The following is a 23,961-nucleotide window of genomic DNA, read 5'->3' as shown; positions in this document are numbered from 1 at the left end:
CTATTGCCTCTGATCTGGAGGACTCACTAAACAGATAACATCTGGTCATCTCTACTGCCTCTGATCTGGAGGACTCACTAAACAGAGAACATCCCTGGTCATCCCTACTGCCTCTGATCTGGAGGACTCACTAAACAGAGAACATCCCTGGTCATCCCTACTGCCTCTGATCTGGAGGACTCACTAAACAGATCCCTGGCCGTCCTTACTGCCTCTGATCTGGAGGACTTACTAAACAGAGAACATCCCTGGCCGTCCCTACTGCCTCTGATCTGGAGGACTCACTAAACAGAGAACATCCCTGGTCATCCCTACTGCCTCTGATCTGGAGGACTCACTAAACAGAGAACATCCCTGGTCGTCCCTACTGCCTCTGATCTGGAGGACTCACTAAACAGAGAACATCCCTGGCCGTCCCTACTGCCTCTGATCTGGAGGACTCACTAAACAGAGAACATCCCTGGCCGTCCCTACTGCCTCTGATCTGGAGGACTCACTAAACAGAGAACATCCCTGGTCGTCCCTACTGCCTCTGATCTGGAGGACTCACTAAACAGAGAACATCCCTGGTCGTCCCTACTGCCTCTGATCTGGAGGACTCACTAAACAGAGAACATCCCTGGCCGTCCCTACTGCCTCTGATCTGGAGGACTCACTAAACAGAGAACATCCCTGGCCGTCCCTACTGCCTCTGATCTGGAGGACTCACTAAACAGAGAACATCCCTGGTCGTCCCTACTGCCTCTGATCTGGAGGACTCACTAAACAGAGAACATCCCTGGTCGTCCCTACTGCCTCTGATCTGGAGGACTCACTAAACAGAGAACATCCCTGGTCCTCCCTACTGCCTCTGATCTGGAGGACTCACTAAACAGATAACATCCCTGGTCATCTCTACTGCCTCTGATCTGGAGGACTCACTAAACAGAGAACATCCCTGGTCCTCCCTACTGCCTCTGATCTGGAGGACTCACTAAACAGAGAACATCCCTGGTCATCCCTACTGCCTCTGATCTGGAGGACTCACTAAACAGATAACATCTGGTCATCTCTACTGCCTCTGATCTGGAGGACTCACTAAACAGAGAACATCCCTGGTCATCCCTACTGCCTCTGATCTGGAGGACTCACTAAACAGAGAACATCCCTGGTCGTCCCTACTGCCTCTGATCTGGAGGACTCACTAAACAGAGAACATCCCTGGTCGTCCCTACTGCCTCTGATCTGGAGGACTCACTAAACAGAGAACATCCCTGGTCGTCCCTACTGCCTCTGATCTGGAGGACTCACTAAACAGAGAACATCCCTGGTCGTCCCTACTGCCTCTGATCTGGAGGACTCACTAAACAGAGAACATCCCTGGCCGTCCCTACTGCCTCTGATCTGGAGGACTCACTAAACAGAGAACATCCCTGGTCCTCCCTACTGCCTCTGATCTGGAGGACTCACTAAACAGAGAACATCCCTGGTCATCCCTACTGCCTCTGATCTGGAGGACTCACTAAACAGATAACATCCCTGGTCATCTCTACTGCCTCTGATCTGGAGGACTCACTAAACAGAGAACATCCCTGGTCATCCCTACTGCCTCTGATCTGGAGGACTCACTAAACAGAGAACATCCCTGCTCATCCCTACTGCCTCTGATCTGGAGGACTCACTAAACAGAGAACATCCCTGGTCGTCCCTACTGCCTCTGATCTGGAGGACTCACTAAACAGAGAACATCCCTGGTCGTCCCTACTGCCTCTGATCTGGAGGACTCACTAAACAGAGAACATCCCTGGCCGTCCCTACTGCCTCTGATCTGGAGGACTCACTAAACAGAGAACATCCCTGGTCGTCCCTACTGCCTCTGATCTGGAGGACTCACTAAACAGAGAACATCCCTGGTCCTCCCTACTGCCTCTGATCTGGAGGACTCACTAAACAGATAACATCCCTGGTCATCTCTACTGCCTCTGATCTGGAGGACTCACTAAACAGAGAACATCCCTGGTCCTCCCTACTGCCTCTGATCTGGAGGACTCACTAAACAGAGAACATCCCTGGTCATCCCTACTGCCTCTGATCTGGAGGACTCACTAAACAGATAACATCTGGTCATCTCTACTGCCTCTGATCTGGAGGACTCACTAAACAGAGAACATCCCTGGTCATCCCTACTGCCTCTGATCTGGAGGACTCACTAAACAGAGAACATCCCTGGTCGTCCCTACTGCCTCTGATCTGGAGGACTCACTAAACAGAGAACATCCCTGGTCGTCCCTACTGCCTCTGATCTGGAGGACTCACTAAACAGAGAACATCCCTGGTCGTCCCTACTGCCTCTGATCTGGAGGACTCACTAAACAGAGAACATCCCTGGTCGTCCCTACTGCCTCTGATCTGGAGGACTCACTAAACAGAGAACATCCCTGGCCGTCCCTACTGCCTCTGATCTGGAGGACTCACTAAACAGAGAACATCCCTGGTCCTCCCTACTGCCTCTGATCTGGAGGACTCACTAAACAGAGAACATCCCTGGTCATCCCTACTGCCTCTGATCTGGAGGACTCACTAAACAGATAACATCCCTGGTCATCTCTACTGCCTCTGATCTGGAGGACTCACTAAACAGAGAACATCCCTGGTCATCCCTACTGCCTCTGATCTGGAGGACTCACTAAACAGAGAACATCCCTGCTCATCCCTACTGCCTCTGATCTGGAGGACTCACTAAACAGAGAACATCCCTGGTCGTCCCTACTGCCTCTGATCTGGAGGACTCACTAAACAGAGAACATCCCTGGTCGTCCCTACTGCCTCTGATCTGGAGGACTCACTAAACAGAGAACATCCCTGGCCGTCCCTACTGCCTCTGATCTGGAGGACTCACTAAACAGAGAACATCCCTGGTCATCCCTACTGCCTCTGATCTGGAGGACTCACTAAACAGAGAACATCCCTGGTCGTCCCTACTGCATCTGATCTGGAGGACTCACTAAATGCAAGCGCTTCATTTGTAAATGATGTCCGAGTGTTGGAGTGTGACCCTGGCTATCCGTACATTTTGAAAGCAAGAAAATGGTGCCGTCTTGTTTGCTTCATAAATTTAATTTTTAATTATTTACTGGGTGACTTTCACTTTTACTTGAGTCATTTTCTATTCAGGTATCTTTACTTTTACTCAAGTATGATAATTGGGTACTTTTTCCACTGCTAATTTTGCCTCCCTCCAGGCATGAGGGAACACACTTTCTAGTAGGCTTAAAGATATGGCAAATAGGAGTGGCAATATCATCCTCTATTATCCTCAGTAATTTTCCATCCAAGTTTTCAGACCCCGGTGACTTGTCATTTTGTTGCCTCATCAACACTCACTTTACCGAATTCAAAATTACGATGCTTGTCTTTCATAATTTGGTCAGATATACTTGGATGTGTAGTGTCTGCGTTTGTTGTTGGCATGTCATGCCTAAGTTTGCTAATCTTGCCAATGAAAAAAATCATTAAAGTCGTTGGTAACATCAGTCGGTTTTGTGATGAATGAGCCATCTGATTCAATGAATGATGGAGCTGAGTTTGCCTTTTTGCCCAAAATTTCATTTAAGGTGCTTCAAATCTTTTTACTATCATTTAAAAAAATAATTTATCTTTGTTTCATAGTGTAGTTTCTTATTTTTTAATTCAGTCTAGTCACAAGATTTCTCTATTTGGAATACGTTTGCCAATCGGTTGTGCAGCCAGTCTTATTTGCCATACCTTTAGCCTCGTCCCTCTCAACCATAACATTTCTCAAATCAATCTACAGGGATTTAACCGTTTTTACAGTCATTTTCTTAATGGGTGCATGCTTACTTACTAACTGAAATAAGCAATTTCATAAATGTGTCAAGTGCAGCGTCTGGTTGCTCCTCATTACACACCACAGAGGTTACAGCCACAATTACAATTAATAATAGCCAAGGAGTCAACGAGTCCAATCTAAGTTACACTTATTTAACTTAAGCCACTTGACTATTCATGTCCCTTGGTTGTAGAGAGAGGTAGTGGCCTTGTTCCCTACTATTCATGTCCCTTGGTTGTAGAGAGAGGTAGTGGCCATGTTCCCATCCCTACTATTCATGTCCCTTGGTTGTAGAGAGAGGTAGTGGCCGTGTTCCCTACTATTCATGTCCCTTGGTTGTAGAGAGAGGTAGTGGCCGTGTTCCCTACTATTCATGTCCCTTGGTTGTAGAGAGAGGTAGTGGCCGTGTTCCCAGCACTACTATTCATGTCCCTTGGTTGTAGAGAGAGGTAGTGGCCGTGTTCCCTACTATTCATGTCCCTTGGTTGTAGAGAGAGGTAGTGGCCGTGTTCCCTACTATTCATGTCCCTTGGTTGTAGAGAGAGGTAGTGGCCATGTTCCCATCCCTACTATTCATGTCCCTTGGTTGTAGAGAGAGGTAGTGGCCGTGTTCCCATCCCTACTATTCATGTCCCTTGGTTGTAGAGAGAGGTAGTGGCCGTGTTCCCTACTATTCATGTCCCTTGGTTGTAGAGAGAGGTAGTGGCCGTGTTCCCATCCCTACTATTCATGTCCCTTGGTTGTAGAGAGAGGTAGTGGCCGTGTTCCCATCCCTACTATTCATGTCCCTTGGTTGTAGAGAGAGGTAGTGGCCGTGTTCCCTACTATTCATGTCCCTTGGTTGTAGAGAGAGGTAGTGGCCATGTTCCCTACTATTCATGTCCCTTGGTTGTAGAGAGAGGTAGTGGCCGTGTTCCCTACTATTCATGTCCCTTGGTTGTAGAGAGAGGTAGTGGCCGTGTTCCCTACTATTCATGTCCCTTGGTTGTAGAGAGAGGTAGTGGCCGTGTTCCCATCCCTACTATTCATGTCCCTTGGTTGTAGAGAGAGGTAGTGGCCGTGTTCCCTACTATTCATGTCCCTTGGTTGTAGAGAGAGGTAGTGGCCATGTTCCCATCCCTACTATTCATGTCCCTTGGTTGTAGAGAGAGGTAGTGGCCTTGTTCCCGGCCCTACTATTCATGTCCCTAGTAGGGGTTAAGACACTAAGCCTTACTATTCAAGCATACTTCATTTAAAAAAAAGAAGATTTCCACTGCATCAGGGACAGTACTACCTCCTGTTATGTAGTGTTCTGTGGGCGGACGGCCATCAGATAATACCTCCTGTTATGTAGTGTTCTGTGGGCGGACGGCCATCAGATAATACCTCCTGTTATGTAGTGTTCTGTGGGCGGACGGCCATCAGATAATACCTCCTGTTATGTAGTGTTCTGTGGGCGTACGGCCATCAGATAATACCTCCTGTTATGTAGTGTTCTGTGGGCGGACGGCCATCAGATAATACCTCCTGTTATGTAGTGTTCTGTGGGCGTACGGCCATCAGATAATACCTCCTGTTATGTAGTGTTCTGTGGGCGTACGGCCATCAGATAATACCTCCTGTTATGTAGTGTTCTGTGGGCGAACGGCCAGTGACCAACAACCAGCTCATAGATGGAAGGCGTTGCCATGGTATTAAGGAGATACGGTTCTCATCAAAATGTCTACTTGAATATACAATAATAAACACATGGAAGACTTACAGTGAGAGACCTGTAAAAGCGTATTGGTAACACTTTACTGTAGGTATCTTTATGGATATTGTCTTAGTGTCTTTGTGTCTCTACTGTAGGTATCTTTATGAACGCGTTCTATGTTGTATACTTTCTATTGAGAGCAACTGTAGGCTAATATTTTAATGTCGTTCATTTGATTCCACTCCAAATCTTCAGCTTTTCTTCATTTTTTTTTTGAATAATGTTGATCCACTTGTCTCTATATATTTTTTTTCTCATTTCAGGCCACAATCGGAATAGACTTCCTGTCAAAAACGATGTACTTGGAGGACCGAACGGTAAGTTAGCTCAATCTAAGGCTCTTTACTACCCTTCTAGTGTCAACCCCTGTCACATCCTGACCATGGTAAGCTGTTATTTTCTATGGTAGAGTATGTCAGGGCATGACAGGGGGGTTTTCTAGTTTAGTTTTTCTATGTTGTTATGTTCTAGTTTTGTATTTCTATGTTGGGTTGTTCTAGTTTTTGTATTTCTATGTTGGACTTTGTTGTTTGGACTTAAATGTTTGAGATGATCTCCAATTAGAGGCAGCTGGTCATCGTTGTCTCTAATTGGAGGTCATATTTAAGTTGGTGTTTGTCCCACCTGGGTTTGTGGGAGATTGATTTTTGAGTCTGTGTATGTTTCACAGCTGCGTCACGGTTTGTTGTTTTTTGTCATTTAGTTTATTTATATGTATTGCATAGTTTCACAGTATAAATAAAATGTGGAACGACACACACGCTGCACTTTGGTCCGCTCATTACTACGACAACCGTGACACGCCCCCCCCAGGGCTACTTCTCTCTGTGTGAAATATCCTCCACTCAGTTTCAGATGTACTGGTTTGCGTTCCAATTGGCACCCTATTACATCTGTAGTGCACTACTTTTGACCATGGTCCATAGGGCTCCGAACCCTTAATATATACTGGCCCCATAGGGCTCTGAACCCTTAATATATACAGGCCCCATAGGGCTCTGAACCCTTAATATATACAGGCCCCATAGGGCTCTGAACCGTTAATATACCCAGGCCCCATAGGGCTCTGAACCCTTAATATATACAGGCCCCATAGGGCTCCGAACCCTTAATATATATAGGCCCCATAGGGCTCTAAACCCTTAATATATATACAGGCCCCATTGGGCTCTGAACCCTTAATATATACAGGCACCATAGGGCTCTGAACCCTTAATATATACAGGGTCATTGGTCCTGAGTAAGGCTGTTATGGTGACGACACTGTCGCTAATGGCTAATGGCCTGGTACTCAGTCGCTAATGGCCTGGTACTCAGGGCTCTATTGTCCCTCCATCAGGTCCTAATGGCCTGGTACTCAGGGCTCTATTGTCCCTCCATCAGTTGCTAATGGCCTGGTACTCAGGGCTCTATTGTCCCTCCATCAGGTCCTAATGGCCTGGTACTCAGGGCTCTATTGTCCCTCCATCAGGTCCTAATGGCCTGGTACTCAGGGCTCTATTGTCCCTCCATCAGGTCCTAATGGCCTGGTACTTAGAGCTCTATTGTCCCTCTGAAATGAATGCAAATGCAATGGAAAATCAAACCAAACACTTCCTGAGAGCCTTCAGATTTCGAGCTGAATAGGATCTGTTGGGCAGCGAGAGCCAGCGAGAGCCAGTAAGAGCCAGCGAGAACCAGCGAGAGCCAGCTCCTCATAGCTGGTTGATGCATGGAACGAAATAAGTGAAATACGTGTTCCTATAAGCCCATGTTGCACAACATTTCTATAGGCTATGCAACTCTGTGAGAAAACAGAGTTTTGATGGCCTCTATTAAAAAGAGGAGCATCCCATCAGCTTTCTGTAGGCTAGGCCTACTATATTTATTTGTCAACTTTCCTAACATTAAGCACATTGCTTCGCTTTACAACCGGAGTATCCTACCTGGCTGGCATGAAAATGAACCTGCGGGAAAGCGTCCTCTATTCGCTATTCAAGTTCATACGGATGACACGTCTTTTCCCTCCTGCCCCTGTTCTGACAGGTGCATAAAAAAAGGCCCGTTCTAAATCAAACAAATTTTACACATATTATTTAGTATATGTTAAGACCAGATTAAATTGAGAACAGTCTGATGGGTGACAATATTATCACTTGCATTTCTTTGTGACTTTTTCAAACAGGCCTATATGTTTCGATAAGGTTTGTATCACAACTAAAGTGGCAAAATAACTCCTAGGACCCCTGGAACAGGGTTGGTCAGTCCGTAGCCGACAAAAGCCTAGTGAAAAATGTGTTCTTATAAGCCCAGTCATTGCACAATCGCGTGTGAAAACAGAGAATTCTTAAAATGAAGAACACTAATCGGCTTTATAACTGGTGTAGCTTACCTGTCATATGAAATACATAACCAGGGAAGTGCTTCCTCCATTCACTATTTGATTGCAGCCATTCTAAATATAAAATAATTCCACACATACAGTGCCTTCAGAAAGTATTCATACCCCTTGACTTTTTCCATGTTTTATTAGGTTAGTATTGTAGAGTAATCACAATGTTGTTGATCCATCCTCAGTTTTCTTCTATCACAGCCAATAAACTCTGTAACTGTTTTAAAAGTCACCATTGGCCTCATGGTAAAATCCCTAAGCGGTTTCCTTCCTCTCCGGCAACTGAGTTAGGAAGGACGCCTGTCTCTTTGTAGTGACTGGGTGTATTGATACACCATCCAAAGTGTTAACAACTTCCCCATGCTCAAAGGGATATTCAATGTCTACTTTTCTTTCTACCAATATGTGCCCTTCTTTGCGAGGCATTGGAATATGGTTGAATCTGTGTTTGAAATTCACTGCTGGACTGAGGGACCTTACAGATAATTGTATGTGTGGGGTACAGAGATGAGGTAGTCATTAAAAAATCCTGTTAAACACTATTATTGAACAGAGTGAGTACATGCAACTTATTATGTGACTTGTTCAGCACATTTTTACTCCTGAACTTATTTAGGTTTGACATAACAAAGGGGCTGAATACTGATTGGCTCAAGACATTTCAGCTTTTCATTTTTTATTCATTTGTTTATGGAAATGGAAAACATAAGTTTGGGGTCACTTAGAAATGTCCTTGTTTTTGAAAGAAAAACATTTTTTTTTGTCCATTAAAATAACATCAAATTGATCAGAAATACTGTGTAGACATTGTTAATGTAGTAAATGACTATTGTAGCTGGAAACGGCTGATTTTTAATGGAATATCTACATAGGCGTACAGAGGCCCATTATCAGCAACCATCACTCCTGTGTTCCAATGGCACGTTTTGTTAGCTAATCCAAGTTTATCATTTTAAATGGCCAATTGATCATTAGAAAACCCTTTTGCAATAATTATCTCGTTGAGTGCGGTTTTAGTGCCAGCATCGGTTTGTGGTGGTAAATAGACAGCTACGAAAAATATAGATGAAAACTCTCCAGCTAGATGAATATTATTCATGTCCTTTTTCAGCCACGACTCCGAAAAACATAGGATATTACAGTTCTTCAGGTCCTCTTCATAGGATAGTCTCGAATGGAGCTCTTCCAGTTTATTCTCCAGTGATTGTACGATCGCCAATAGAGCGAAGGGTAGAGGCAGTTTATTACTCACCTACGTAGTCTCGTCAGGGTGCCCACACGTCGGCCTCTCTTACGCCTCGGTCTCTTCCTCTCCTGAGTCTCGGGGATTAGGGCCTGCTCTGGAATGAGCAGTACGTCCACAGCTGTCGACTCATTTAAGTAGAAATCTTCATCCAAATTGAGGTTAGTGATCGCTGTTCTGATGTCCAGAAGCTCTTTTCGGTCGTAGGAAATGATGGCGGAAATATTATGTACAAAGAAACAGTTAAGATCAGAGCAATTCTTTTTATTAATTAATTAATTTATTTAAAAAACTATTAGTAGAATTGGTCATGAGCAATAAATATGGACCAGCACCATTCTCTTATATTCTTCTATATAAAATATTATAAAATACAATTATAAATAATGCCACAGGAATTATAAGCAAATCTTGTCTGCTAAATGAACTAACTCACAGCCATGAATACGATATTCTGTTCTTTTGAAAATACGTTTTTCTTTATATCATAATGTTTCTTTAGACCTGTCTAAAATAACTAATGGATTTATTGTGGTGGTGTAGGCTATATTACATGGATTTATTAGACTTTTTAAAATGTAGATGTTCAAAAGGTCTGTATCAGTGGCTGTGTGTGGAAGACAGGAGATGATAAATGTGTTTCTGTTAATTAACGGTCAGTTACCGTGAGACCGGCAGCTATTTGCATGACAGTTACCGGCTGTTGAAATGTCATGACCACTACAGCCCTAGTCCTGAATTACATTGTGTTGTATTAAACGTAATGACCGTGTGTGTGTGTGTGTGTGTGTGTGTGTGTGTGTGTGTGTGTGTGCACCCATCTGTGTGTGTGTGTGTGTGTGTGTTTGTTTGCATGCATGTCTCTGTGTGTAGTGTAATACTGTATATGTCTGTCTGAGGGAGACAGTGGTCCCAGGCTCTCTGTCTGTCTGAGGGGAGACAGTGGTCCCAGGCTCTCTGTCTGTCTGAGGGGAGACAGTGGTCCCAGGCTCTCTGTCTGTCTGAGGGGAGACAGTGGTCCCAGGCTCTCTGTCTGTCTGAGGGGAGACAGTGGTCCCAGGCTCTCTGTCTGTCTGAGGGCGACAGTGGTCCCAGGCTCTCTGTCTGTCTGAGGGGAGACAGTGGTCCCAGGCTCTCTGTCTGTCTGAGGGGAGACAGTGGTCCCAGGCTCTCTGTCTGTCTGAGGGGAGACAGTGGTCCCAGGCTCTCTGTCTGTCTGAGGGGAGACAGTGGTCCCAGGCTCTCTGTCTGTCTGAGGGAGACAGTGGTCCCAGGCTCTCTGTCTGTCTGAGGGAGACAGTGGTCCCAGGCTCTCTGTCTGTCTGAGGGGAGACAGTGGTCCCAGGCTCTCTGTCTGAGGGGAGACAGTGGTCCCAGGCTCTCTGTCTGTCTGAGGGAGACAGTGGTCCCAGGCTCTCTGTCTGTCTGAGGGAGACAGTGGTCCCAGGCTCTCTGTCTGTCTGAGGGGAGACAGTGGTCCCAGGCTCTCTGTCTGAGGGAGACAGTGGTCCCAGGCTCTCTGTCTGTCTGAGGGGAGACAGTGGTCCCAGGCTCTCTGGACATGGTGAATAATCTGACGATCCCCAGGTGTGTCTCTCTGATCCCCAGGTGAGGTTGCAGCTGTGGGACACGGCAGGACAGGAGCGCTTCAGGAGCCTCATTCCCTCCTACATACGAGACTCTACTGTGGCCGTGGTGGTTTATGATATTACAAGTGAGTGGGGATCACACACACACACACACACACACACACACACACACACACACACACACACACACACACACACACACACACACACACACACACACACACACACACACACACACAGACACATAGACACATAAAAACACACACACAGACACAAACATAGACACACACACACACACATATAGACACATAGACACACACACACACATATAGACACACAGACACACAGACACACATAGAAACACACAGACACACAGACACACACATAGACGCACACAGACACACACATAGAAACACACAGACACACACATAGAAACACACAGACACACAGACACACACATAGAAACACACACATTGTATGCTGTTATTGTATGACCGGAATCAGGACCCACTGTTTACAGGGCTGATATATTATTGTTCTTTATTAAGCACCGTTATAACTACCATATCAATCACTTCCTGTTGATTTGATCAGGTTGGTCCTTAATTCTCCATTATAAACTGGGACATCTGTGTTGAGTCAGGTCCCATTGAGTCCGTCAGAGACAGTGGTTTAATATCTTTCTGAGGAAGAAGGAGCTGTCCTCTTTAGAATGCACACACACACACATATAAACACACACACCATCTTCTTTAAGACCATACCCTGGGGAGATGAACAGTAAACCTAATTGCATTCTGAATGGATGTGTCAAGGTCAAAACAAGTGTATTGATAGTATTTGATACTATCTGAGTAGGTGGAGAGCCGGGACAAAGCTAACACTGGGCGAAAGTAACACAGACATTTTCTCAGATAAGACAGGAGCTGGAATGACATAGCGAAGTCAGCATGTTCCTAATTGCAGAGGACAAGCTTCCTGCAAAAAAAATTAAAAAAACAGCCCATCCGACCATGTTTCGCTGAGTTATTAACAAAAAGTGGTTTTGAGTGATGTATGTATATAGATAAAAAAGGTTCCAAACATCGTGTTAACCCGTCTACTGTCTAAATAACAGCTTTCAAGTGTCATGCTAGCTAGTCAGATGTCTTGCTATTTAAATAAATGTTAAATAACAAAAAATATGTAAAACAAAATGTCATGCTAGCTAGTCAAGTGTCATGCTAGCTAGTCAAGTGTCATGCTAGCTAGTCAAGGATCATGCTAGCTAGTCAAGTGTCATGCTAGCTAGTCAAGGACCATGCTAGCTAGTCAAGTATCATGCTAGCTCGTCAAGTGTCATGCTAGCTAGTCAAGTGTCATGCTAGCTAGTCAAGTATTATGCTAGCTAGTCAAGTATAATGCTAGCTAGTCAACTATCATGTTAGCTAGTCAAGTATCATGCTAGCTAGTCTTTGGTGTTAGCCTGGGAGAAGGTACAGGAGAGACAGGGGGGACGAAAGTAACACAATGTTAACTGATTAATATTGTAAGGCAAAGTATTGTGGGAAGCATCTGCCTCGGGTGCCAAAGGTTGCATGTTCAAATTCAGCGATAGAAAGTTACATTTTTGGTTTAAGGCTATCCCAAACCTTATCCCTTATCTTAACCATTCAGAGTTAATGCCTAACCTTAAGATTTCAGAGAATACCTCAACTAAAACCTAAACTTAAATAATTTGGAGTTAATGCCTAAACTTAAACCTAACCTTAATATTTCAGAGTCAATACCTAAACTTAAACCTAACATTAAATAATTTGTAGTTAATACTTAAACTTAAACCTAACCTCAAATAATTTCACATTTGGAAGAACTTCTGCTAAATGACTAAAATGTAAAATGTAAACTTCGAAATTTGACGTTTGAGAAACATGGATGAACGTCTAATTCTGACGTGAGACTGTGAGACCTAGTTGCATAAAAGTCTCTGTAGCTCTATCGATCTCTGAGTGATCAGGAAAAAAATAAAAGTGTTATTTTTGTCCCGGTTCTCCACCAGTACCCAACCCACTTGTACAACGTTACCATCAATATACACAATTCCATTTGTGAATATTGATCTTACACAGTATATCTGTATACTTTGTATGCTCAACCATTATTTGTAAAAAAAAAAAAACTCAACTTTAAACAAAATGATATTTGACCAACTACTCTTTTGCTTCTGTTAATTCTCAACAGATGTGAACTCCTTCCAGCAAACGTCCAAATGGATCGATGACGTCAGAACAGAGAGAGGGAGTGATGTCATTATTATGCTAGTTGGCAACAAAACAGACTTGGGAGACAAGAGGTAAGAAGTGTTATATTCAGTCATGATTTCTAGCTGCGGCCTAAATGTGCACCCTAGGGCCTGGTTAACAGGTAGTGCACTATAAAGGGAAAAGGAGGCCATTTGGGACACACCCGTTTCAAAGCGCTGCTCCTGGACTACATTACTTCCTTTTACTGGCCCGATTTCCATGGTTACGTCTGGTGCAGCGGTCCGTGTCCAATGTCTCTCTTCTCTCTCTTTGAAAGGTCTTTGGGGCTCTTTGGGGATCCAATCAAAACACAAGTTAGTTGCGACACTGTCAGTCTGTCTCTACTCTACTTCAGAGTGACCTGGTGCCTCGTCACGCCTGAGCATGTTCCAACTGTAAGAGAGATCTGAGAGAGAGAGAGAGACCGCTGCACCAGACGTAACCATGGAAATCGGGCCAGTAAAAAAACGAAAGTAAAAAATAACAACAATGAGGCTATATACATGGGGAACCGGTACCGAGTCAATGTGCGGGGGTACAGGTTAGCTGAGGTAATATGTAGGTAGGGGTACAGGTTAGCTGAGGTAATATGTAGGTAGGGGTACAGGTTAGTCCAGGTAATTGAGGTCATATGTACATGTAGGTAGTCGAGGTAATTGAGGTAATATGTACATGTAGGTAGTCAAGGTAATTGAGGTATTATGTACATGTAGGTAGTTGAGGTAATATGTACATGTAGGTAGTCGAGGTAGTTGAGGTAATATGTACATGTAGGTAGTCAAGGTAATTGAGGTATTATGTACATGTAGGTAGTCGAGGTAATTGAGGTAATATGTAGGTAGGGGTAAAGAGGTAAAGTGACTATGCATAGATGATAAACAGAGAGTAACAGCAGCGTAAAAACAAAGGGGGGGTCAATGTAAATAGTTCGGGTGGCCGTTTGATTGATTAATTGTTCGGTAGTCTTATGGCTTGGGGGGTAGAAGCTGTTAAGGAGCTTTTTGGACCTAGACTTGGCGCTCCGGTACCGCTTGCCGTGTGGTAACAGAGAGAACAGTCTATGACTTGGGTGACAATTTTTTCGGCCTTCCTCTGACACCACCTACTATAGAGGTCCTGGATGGCAGGAAGCTTGGCCCCAGTCATGTACTGGGCAGTTCTCACTACCCTCTGTAGTTCCTTACGGTCAGAGGCCGAGCAGTTGCCATACCCGGCGGTGATGCAACCGGTCAGGATGCTCTCAATGGTGCAGCTGTAGACATTTTTGAGGATCTGGGGACCCCATGCCAAATCTTTACAGTCTCCTGAGGGGGAATAGGCGTTGACTAAGCATACACCCCTGAGGGGCCCCCGTGTTGAGGATCAGCGAGGCAGATGTTGTTGCCTACCCTTAACCACCTGGGGACGGCCCGTCAGGAAGTCCAGGATCCAGTTTCAGAGGGAGGTGTTTAGTCCCAGGGGTTCTTAGCTTAGTGATGAGCTTTGAGGGTACTATGGTGTTGAACGCAGAGCTGTAGTCAATGAATAGCATTCTCACATAGGTGTTCATTTTGTCCAGGTGGGAAAGGGCAGTGTGGAGTGTGATTGCATCATCTGTGGATCTGTTGGGGAGGTGTGCGAGTTGGAGTGGGTCTAGGGTTTCCGGGAGGATGGTGTTGATGTGAGTCGTGAGCCAGCCTTTCAAAGCACTTCACGGCTACCGACGTGAGTACTTTGGGGCGGTAATCATTTAGGCAGGTTACCTTCGCTTTCTTGGGCACAGGGACTATGGTGGTCTGTTTGAAACATGTAGGTATTACAGACTCGGTCAGGGAGAGATTGAAAATGTCAGTGAAGACACTTGCCAGTTGGTCCACGCTTGCTCTGAGTACACGTCCTGGTAATCCATCTGGCCTCGCGGCCTTGTGAATGTTGACCTGTTTAAAGGTCTTGCTCACATCGGCTACGGAGAGCGTGATCACACAGTCGTCAGGAACAGACGGTAGGAGCCAAATGCCTTTCATGGTGATGTGTTAAAAATCTGGAGTTATTATTTATGGACAGCATGTCAGCCTATATAGAGGCACTTTCAGCCACATTCAATTAAACATGAAGCATAGCGTCGGTCTGTCAGTTTGCCTCAGTGCTGCTCACTGCTTCCCACTGCCTCCTTTACTGTATTGCCCTGCACCCTGCTCCTTTCTCCCTTCTCCCTGCTCCCTGCCCCCTGCTCTTTGCTCCTTGCTCCCTGCTCCCTGCCCCCTGCCCCCTGCCCCCTGCCCCCTGCTCCCTGCCCCCTGCCCCCTGCTCCCTGCCCCCTGCCCCCTGCCCCCTGCACCCTGCCCCCTGCTCCCTGCACCCTGCCCCCTGCTCCCTGCCCCCTGCTCCCTGCTCTCTGCTCCTTGCTCTCTACCCTCTGCTCCCTGCTCTCTGCTCTCTGCTCCCTGCTCCCTGCTCCCTGCTCTCTGCTCTCTGCTCCCTGCTCCCTACTCTCTGCTCCCTGCTCCCTGCTCTCTGCTCCCTGCTCCCTGCTCTCTGCTCCTTGCTCTCTACCCTCTGCTCCCTGCTCTCTGCTCCCTGCTCCCTGCTCCCTGCTCTCTGCTCTCTGCTCCCTGCTCCCTGCTCCCTGCTCTCTGCTCCCTGCTCCCTGCTCCCTGCTCTCTGCTCCCTGCTCCCTGCTCTCTGCTCCCTGCTCCCTGCTCTCTGCTCCTTGCTCTCTACCCTCTGCTCCCTGCTCTCTGCTCCCTGCTCCCTGCCCCCTGCTCTTTGCTCCTTGCTCCCTGCTCCCTGCCCCCTGCTCCCTGCCCCCTGCTCTTTGCTCCTTGCTCCCTGCTCCCTGCCCCCTGCCCCCTGCCCCCTGCCCCCTGCCCCCTGCTCCCTGCACCCTGCCCCCTGCTCCCTGCCCCCTGCTCCCTGCTCTCTGCTCCTTGCTCTCTACCCTCTGCTCCCTGCTCTCTGCTCCCTGCTCCCTGCTCCCTGCTCTCTGCTCTCTGCTCCCTGCTCCCTGCTCCCTACTCTCTGCTCCCTGCTCCCTGCTCCCTGCTCTCTGCTCCCTGCTCCCTGCTCTCTGCTCCTTGCTCTCTACCCTCTGCTCCCTGCTCTCTGCTCCCTGCTCCCTGCTCCCTGCTCTCTGCTCTCTGCTCCCTGCTCCCTGCTCCCTGCTCTCTGCTCCCTGCTCCCTGCTCCCTGCTCTCTGCTCCCTGCTCCCTGCTCTCTGCTCCCTGCTCCCTGCTCTCTGCTCCCTGCTCTCTGCTCCCTGCTCTCTGCTCCCTGCTCCCTGTTCCCTGCTCCCTGCTCCCTGCTCTCTGCTCCCTTCTCCCTGCTCCCTGCTCTCTGCTCCCTGCTCCCTGCTCCCTGTTCCCTGCTCCCTGCTCTCTGATCCCTGCTCCCTGCTCTCTGCTCTCTGCTCTCTGCTCCCTGTTCCCTGCTCCCTGTTCCCTGTTCCCTGCTCCCTGCTCCCTGCCCCCTGCCCCCTGCCCTCTGCTCCCTGCTCCCTGCTCCCTGCTCCCTGTTCTCTGCTCCCTGTTCCCTGCTCCCTGCTCCCTGTTCTCTGCTCCCTGCTCCCTGTTCTCTGCTCCCTGCTCCCTGTTCTCTGCTCCCTGCTCACTGCTCCCTGTTCTCTGCTCCCTTCTCCCTGTTCTCTGCTCCCTGTTCTCTGCTCCCTGTTCTCTGCTCCCTGCTCCCTGTTCTCTGCTCCCTGCTCCCTGTTCTCTGCTCCCTGCTCCCTGTTCTCTGCTCCCTGCTCCCTACTCTCTGCTCCCTGCATGCAGCTCCAGTGTCTAATTGATCTGGAGAAAGACAGGGAAGGCAGATAAAGTGCTGTGTAAGGCAGTTTCCTGAGTCAGACTGACTGGATCAGTCAATAAACATTCAAGGAAGGTGGCCATTAAGGCAGATAATTGCTCTTTCAGGCTGTCGGACAAGGGTTAGATCAGGCTGTAGGACAGGGGTTAGATCAGGCTGTAAAACAGGGGTTAGATCAGGCTGTAAAACAGGGGTTAGATCAAGCTGTAAAACAGGGGTTAGATCAGGCTGTAGGACAGGGGTTAGATCAGGCTGTAAAACAGGGGTTAGATCAGGCTGTAGGACAGGGGTTAGATCAGGCTGTAGGACAGGGGTTAGATCAGGCTGTAGGACAGGGGTTAGATCAGGCTGTAGGACAGGGGTTAGATCAGGCTGTAGGACAGGGGTTAGATCAGGCTGTAAAACAGGGGTTAGATCAGGCTGTAAAACAGGGGTTAGATCAGGCTGTAGGACAGGGGTTAGATCAGGCTGTAAAACAGGGGTTAGATCAGGCTGTAGGACAGGGGTTAGATCAGGCTATAGGACAGGGGTTAGATCAGGCTGTAGGACAGGGGTTAGATCAGGCTGTAGGACAGGGGTTAGATCAGGCTGTAGGACAGGGGATAGATCAGGCTGTAAAACAGGGGTTAGATCAGGCTGTAGGGCAGGGGTTAGATCAGGCTGTAGGGCAGGGGTTAGATCAGGCTGTAGGACAGGGGTTAGATCAGGCTGTAGGACAGGGGTTAGATCAGGCTGTAGGACAGGGGTTAGATCAGGCTGTAGGACAGGGGTTAGATCAGGCTGTAGGACAGGGGATAGATCAGGCTGTAGGACAGGGGTTAGATCAGGCTGTAAAACAGGGGTTAGATCAGGCTGTAGGACAGGGGTTAGATCAGCTAGCTACCACAGGTGAGATATAGGAGCAAAAGGCTGGTGTGTTGACATGGTGCAGTGTGTTAAGGCTGGTACAAAACCCGAAATGACATAAACAGTAGGCTGTAAGCCTATTTCAACAATATCAAAATACATTTCATGTTCAATCAACTGATTTCTAGTTTTCTATTTGTAGGCTAACGTCTGTAATCTGTCTCAATATATTTTCTATTTGTAGACTACTGTCTGTAATCTGTCGCAATATATTTTTCTATTTGTAGACTACTGTCTGTAATCTGTCTCAATATATTTTTATACTTGTAGGCTACTGTCTGTAATCTGTCTCAAAATATTTTCTATTTGTAGACTACTGTCTGTAATCTGTCTCAAAATATTTTCTATTTGTAGACTACTGTCTGTAATCTGTCTCAATATATTTTCTATTTGTAGACTACTGTCTGTAATCTGTCGCAATATATTTCATGATGTGCCAAATCGGCGATATAGTGCATTTAGAATAAACCGCCTCAATGTTTGCTGCTCTAGGTGGTAATATCTCTTTAGAAGGTGATCCGTGGTCAGTGTTATAAAATAATTGAACACATTTTTTTAGGAAAGATTTGAATAGAGAAAGCTGATTTCGAGATCAGCCCTCCCTTTCTTTCGATCCTATCAGTATCGACAGACGCTCCAACGACGCGCTCAGTGACCGTTCTCTCGTGCGGTGTTTAGGGAAACGCATGTTACATCTTCAGACGTTGAAAGGAAAGATGCATCGTTAAAACAATAGTAGGCCTAAATTCCATCACTATGGGAACCGGGCCTTAGTCTCAGTGTGAATGATCTGTCGAGAAACACACTGATTGTTCTGTCGTTAAGTGTTTACTGTCTGACAGCAGAGGCTTATTTTTTCATCTCTACTTAAACGTTTAACCCTTTTCTCATCCGGTTGGTAGAGCGTATTGACAGAGAATCAATTTACAAGTTAGATTGCCTCACCGTTGTTGTGGCACCGGTAACTTTGACCACTGAAGGCTGTAAGAAAACTCAATATCACTCACCAAAGATATTGGATAAAAGGCAGGAATTCAGTTGGTGTTCAATGAATATTGCATCATTCCTTTTAGAAGAGACCTTGAAGAGTAGGAATATGTAAATAAATTGTTAAAAATGTAAAAAAAACAGGCGGTTTATATGTCAGTAAAAGCATGGTGGAACATGAACAGGTTAAGTACATTTTCTGTAAAAAAATACTGTTGTGAAAATACGATTGAATTGTTGACAAGATATTATTTTATGCAACATACGTGGGTTAAACCACTTTTCATATCCATGGGGTCAATTAATAAATATTCAGTCTTGCATATAATACACATGTATTAACTCAAAATGTAGTCTGAACACGACAGGAAGAACCGAGATCGCTTGAAATTCAAGAAAAACATTTTGGAGCAGGTTGCACTATATACCACCTGAAAACACATTCATTACAATGTAATTGAATACTCATGTTTGGACACTGACATTTGACTTCAGTCCTCATTTAACAATGCTTACCTACCTTATGAAAGCCATTGAAGCAGACCTAAAGTAAATTATGCAATATTATTCAGGATTAGTTCAAATGCTATGCAAATTGCCGTTCTGATGTGGAATTGCTACGACCCGCTTATGACTTCTCAATCGCCTGGTAGAGATCTGTAATTTCCAAATTAAACATAACATTTGTATGGATGGAAACATAGCTTCTGTCTTGTATGGATGGAAACCTAGCTCCTGTCTTGTATGGATGAAAACCTAGCTCCTGTCTTGTATGGATGGAAACACAGCTTCTGTCTTGTATGGATGAAAACCTAGCTCCAGTCTTGTATGGATGGAAACCTAGCTCCAGTCTTGTATGGATGGAAACCTAGCTCCTGTCTTGTATGGATGGAAACCTAGCTCCTGTCTTGTATGGATGGAAACCTAGCTCCAGTCTTGTATGGATGGAAACCTAGCTCCTGTCTTGTATGGATGGAAACGTAGCTCCAGTCTTGTATGGATGGAAACCTAGCTCCAGTCTTGTATGCTTTTTATTCTTGTGACTGTCCCTGAATCCTCAGTTTCCCCCTCCCTCCCCTCCCTGAATCCCCAGTTCCCTCCCTCCCCTCCCTGAATCCCCGGTCCCCTCCTCCCCTCCCTGAATCCTCAATTCCCCCCTCCATCCCCTCCCTGAATCCCCAGTTCCCCCTCCCCTGTCTGAATCCCCCCTCTACATCCTAGGAGTGTCACAGTAATTCATCATGTTTCAGTGGGAGTATCTGATACTTGGAGAGAGTGTGTATGAGTGATAGCTTGATCTCCTCTTGCTGACAGAGAAACAGGACGCAGAATGCTCTGTCTGCGTCATGAAAACTCTAGTCTGATCCTTCTTTTGTTGATTTATTTGTCCTTTTGCTTTTGGAAATCAGAACCCTAACAAAGCATTCAAAGAAGACAAAGATGTAGGACAATGTTCCTTAGGTCAACCAAACACGCAGTGGTCCTTAAAGAGAAGAACCATGAACTCTAACAGGGAGTGAAGTTGACTGACTGACTGAGTTAGTATCCTCTGTCTCTGTCTCTGTGTCTCTGAGGGGTACAGTGACGATGTGGACTAGTCTAGGATGGCTATCTTCTGTGGTGGATCTCTGGGACTCTTGCTGCTTTTAGAGACAGATTAAAGTGTGTACTCTGTCCTGATGGAGGGCTGGTGGGATGGGGTTTATCGGTAGAGAGCTGCCTGCCAGGGATGGTGGGATGACTACTGACTACTGGCTCCCTCTGGTCTGTTATATAAACACAGTGGGTTTATCTACCAGTCTGGGCTGGATGTGTCTGTTATATAAACACAGTGGGTTTATCTACCAGTCTGGGCTGGATGTGTCTGTTATATAAACACAGTGGGTTTATCTACCAGTCTGGGCTGGATGTGTCTGTTATATAAACACAGTGGGTTTATCTACCAGTCTGGGCTGGATGGTCTGTTATATAAACACAGTGGGTTTATCTACCAGTCTGAGCTGGATGTGTCTGTTATATAAACACAGTGGGTTTATCTACCAGTCTGGGCTGGATGTGTCTGTTATATAAACACAGTGGGTTTATCTACCAGTCTGTGCTGGGCTGGATGGTCTGTTATATAAACACAGTGGGTTTATCTACCAGTCTGAGCTGGGTGGTCTGTTATATAAACACAGTGGGTTTATCTACCAGTCTGGGCTGGATGGTCTGTTATATAAACACAGTGGGTTTATCTACCAGTCTGGGCTGGATGTGTCTGTTATATAAACACAGTGGGTTTATCTACCAGTCTGGGCTGGATGTGTCTGTTATATAAACACAGTGGGTTTATCTACCAGTCTGGGCTGGATGTGTCTGTTATATAAACACAGTGGGTTTATCTACCAGTCTGAGCTGGATGGTCTGTTATATAAACACAGTGGGTTTATCTACCAGTCTGTGCTGGGCTGGATGTGTCTGTTATATAAACACAGTGGGTTTATCTACCAGGCTGTATAGTGATCAAAATTGGTTGAAAATATTTTTTTTCAACATCTTTTCATCCAAAGTTTTCATCCATATTTTCAACGTTTTTTTTCAATGTCTTTTTGCTCTGGTCTGGCTGGGTTGTGTTGTCAGCCTAGCAGGATGCTACAGTCTCCTCACCATACGGTTTGACTTTACTAGGTGTTCTTTGACAAGGCCAAGGCAAATGAATCAGCATTTGTAAACGCATGTGCCATATTTAGTCAGCCCGGCTAATATTCAACTGTAGTCCCCACCTTCCATTCTGTGCACCTGACTCTCTCCCTTTCTCACGTTCCCAGGAACTCATGCATGGACAACATTTCATAGAAATAGGCAGTAATTAATACATTTTTTCAGGCCACAACACCATCAATCAGCTTCACCATAACTTATTGAACAATGTTTTTGATGTGCTGTTGGGAGAGTGCTGGCAGACAGTGCTGCTCAGTGTGGCTGGCTGTGGCTTGTTGTAGTCTGTAGACTACAGTACCTCACCATTCGGGCACAAACTGGTTGAATCAACGTTGCTGTGATGACGTTGAATCAACATGGAAAACTGATTTGATTTGCACAAAAAAAGTCATCAACGTAAACGTTTTTTTCCCCTTCTTTTTTTTCGGTCACTGCTTATTTAAGATGTTCTTCAGTCAGTGATTTGATGTAGATTCCTGTCTTCTCCCCTTCCAGGCAGATCACCATAGAGGAAGGAGAACAGCGAGCCAAGGAGCTCAGCGTCATGTTTATAGAGACCAGCGCCAAGACAGGCTACAACGTCAAACAGGTTAGTGTTTATAGAGACCAGCGCCAAGACAGGCTACAACGTCAAACAGGTTAGTGTTTATAGAGACCAGCGCCAAGACAGGCTACAACGTCAAACAGGTTAGTGTTTATAGAGACCAGCGCCAAGACAGGCTACAACGTCAAACAGGTTAGTGTTTATAGAGACCAGCGCCAAGACAGGCTACAACGTCAAACAGGTTAGTGTTTATAGAGACCAGCGCCAAGACAGGCTACAACGTCAAACAGGTTAGTGTTTATAGAGACCAGCGCCAAGACAGGCTACAACGTCAAACAGGTTAGTGTTTATAGAGACCAGCGCCAAGACAGGCTACAACGTCAAACAGGTTAGTGTTTATAGAGACCAGCGCCAAGACAGGCTACAACGTCAAACAGGTTAGTGTTTATAGAGACCAGCGCCAAGACAGGCTACAACGTCAAACAGGTGAGTGTTTATAGAGACCAGCGCCAAGACAGGCTACAACGTCAAACAGGTGAGTGTTTATAGAGACCAGCGCCAAGACAGGCTACAACGTCAAACAGGTTAGTGTTTATAGAGACCAGCGCCAAGACAGGCTACAACGTCAAACAGGTTAGTGTTTATAGAGACCAGCGCCAAGACAGGCTACAACGTCAAACAGGTTAGTGTTTATAGAGACCAGCGCCAAGACAGGCTACACCGTCAAACAGGTGAGTGTTTATAGAGACCAGCGTCAAGACAGGCTACACCGTCAAACAGGTGAGTGTTTATAGAGACCAGCGCCAAGACAGGCTACAACGTCAAACAGGTTAGTGTTTATAGAGACCAGCGCCAAGACATGCTACAACGTCAAACAGGTTAGTGTTTATAGAGACCAGCGCCAAGACAGGCTACAACGTCAAACAGGTTAGTGTTTATAGAGACCAGCGCCAAGACAGGCTACAACGTCAAACAGGTTAGTGTTTATAGAGACCAGCGCCAAGACAGGCTACAACGTCAAACAGGTTAGTGTTTACAGAGACCAGCGCCAAGACAGGCTACAACGTCAAACAGGGGAGTGTTTATAGAGACCAGCGCCAAGACAGGCTACAACGTCAAACAGGTTAGTGTTTACAGAGACCAGCGCCAAGACAGGCTACAACGTCAAACAGGTTAGTGTTTATAGAAACCAGCGCCAAGACAGGCTACAACGTCAAACAGGTTAGTGTTTATAGAGACCAGCGCCAAGACAGGCTACAACGTCAAACAGGTTAGTGTTTATAGAAACCAGCGCCAAGACAGGCTACAACGGTGAATCTGCATGTCTGTATAATGTGCTTTCAGTGGCTCAGTGTGTTCTAAATCCCTCTGAGTGTTGACAACACTAAATCTCTGGGTCGTATTCCTGCATGAACCACATATACTGATTGTATCTGTCAGTGTTGACAGGAAACGGTCCAGTGGCAGAGGGCATGACTGAGTCATTTTTTCCCCCCGTGTCACTGACTTGTCCTTGATTTATGAGTAATAAACAGTGACTAGTGTAAAGTGTTTGTAATCGAATATAGAAATAGGCTTTGGTTGAAATCAGATCTATTACCTCTAACTGCAGGAAGTCAGAGAAAGCAAGAAGTGAGATTGAGAGAGAGAGAGAGAGAACCATAGCCTGATATAATTTAGTATCAATTGTAGGTTGTACCAATGGTCTATGAATGACGCAGGCGAGCCAGCAGGGTTAACAGTGGGGTGTTTATCCTCTTTGTTTTAACTGTTATATTCTGGTCTTTTGTTCCATTAGTGTTCCTGAAGTAATGCAGAACAATGGGGCATGTGTTTGCATCAGCGCTGGGTGACAACATGGTTCCCTTCACAGACACAATATACTGTTAGCTTGTCTTTATAAAAACCATTTATTAACTATACAGACGCTCTTGTATCGTAACTAAGAGATGATGGATGGAGAGGGAGAGAGAGGGAGAGAGAGGGGGA

The 23,961-nt window shown here is 46.0% G+C and overlaps 1 protein-coding gene across 1 annotated transcript in view; it reads left to right on the top strand.

Moving 5' to 3' along the window:
• The window catches only part of rab6ba (RAB6B, member RAS oncogene family a), a 139,488-nt gene extending 116,712 nt beyond the window's left edge, over nucleotides 1-22,776 (top strand). Inside the window, exons 3-6 of the mRNA XM_029695406.1 lie at nucleotides 5,831-5,884; nucleotides 10,790-10,895; nucleotides 12,991-13,102; nucleotides 21,924-22,776. Of these exons, the coding sequence (XP_029551266.1) occupies nucleotides 5,831-5,884; nucleotides 10,790-10,895; nucleotides 12,991-13,102; nucleotides 21,924-22,071 (420 nt within the window). The 3' untranslated portion in view covers nucleotides 22,072-22,776. The remainder of the gene's footprint in view (nucleotides 1-5,830; nucleotides 5,885-10,789; nucleotides 10,896-12,990; nucleotides 13,103-21,923) is intronic.
• The last annotated feature ends 1,185 nt before the right edge of the window (nucleotides 22,777-23,961 follow it).

This window comes from Salmo trutta, chromosome 17 (genome assembly GCF_901001165.1).
Source record: "Salmo trutta chromosome 17, fSalTru1.1, whole genome shotgun sequence".
NCBI lineage: Eukaryota > Metazoa > Chordata > Actinopteri > Salmoniformes > Salmonidae > Salmo > Salmo trutta.
The sequence above is the reverse complement of the archived record's forward strand: the minus strand, read 5'-3'. Positions and strand labels throughout refer to the sequence as shown.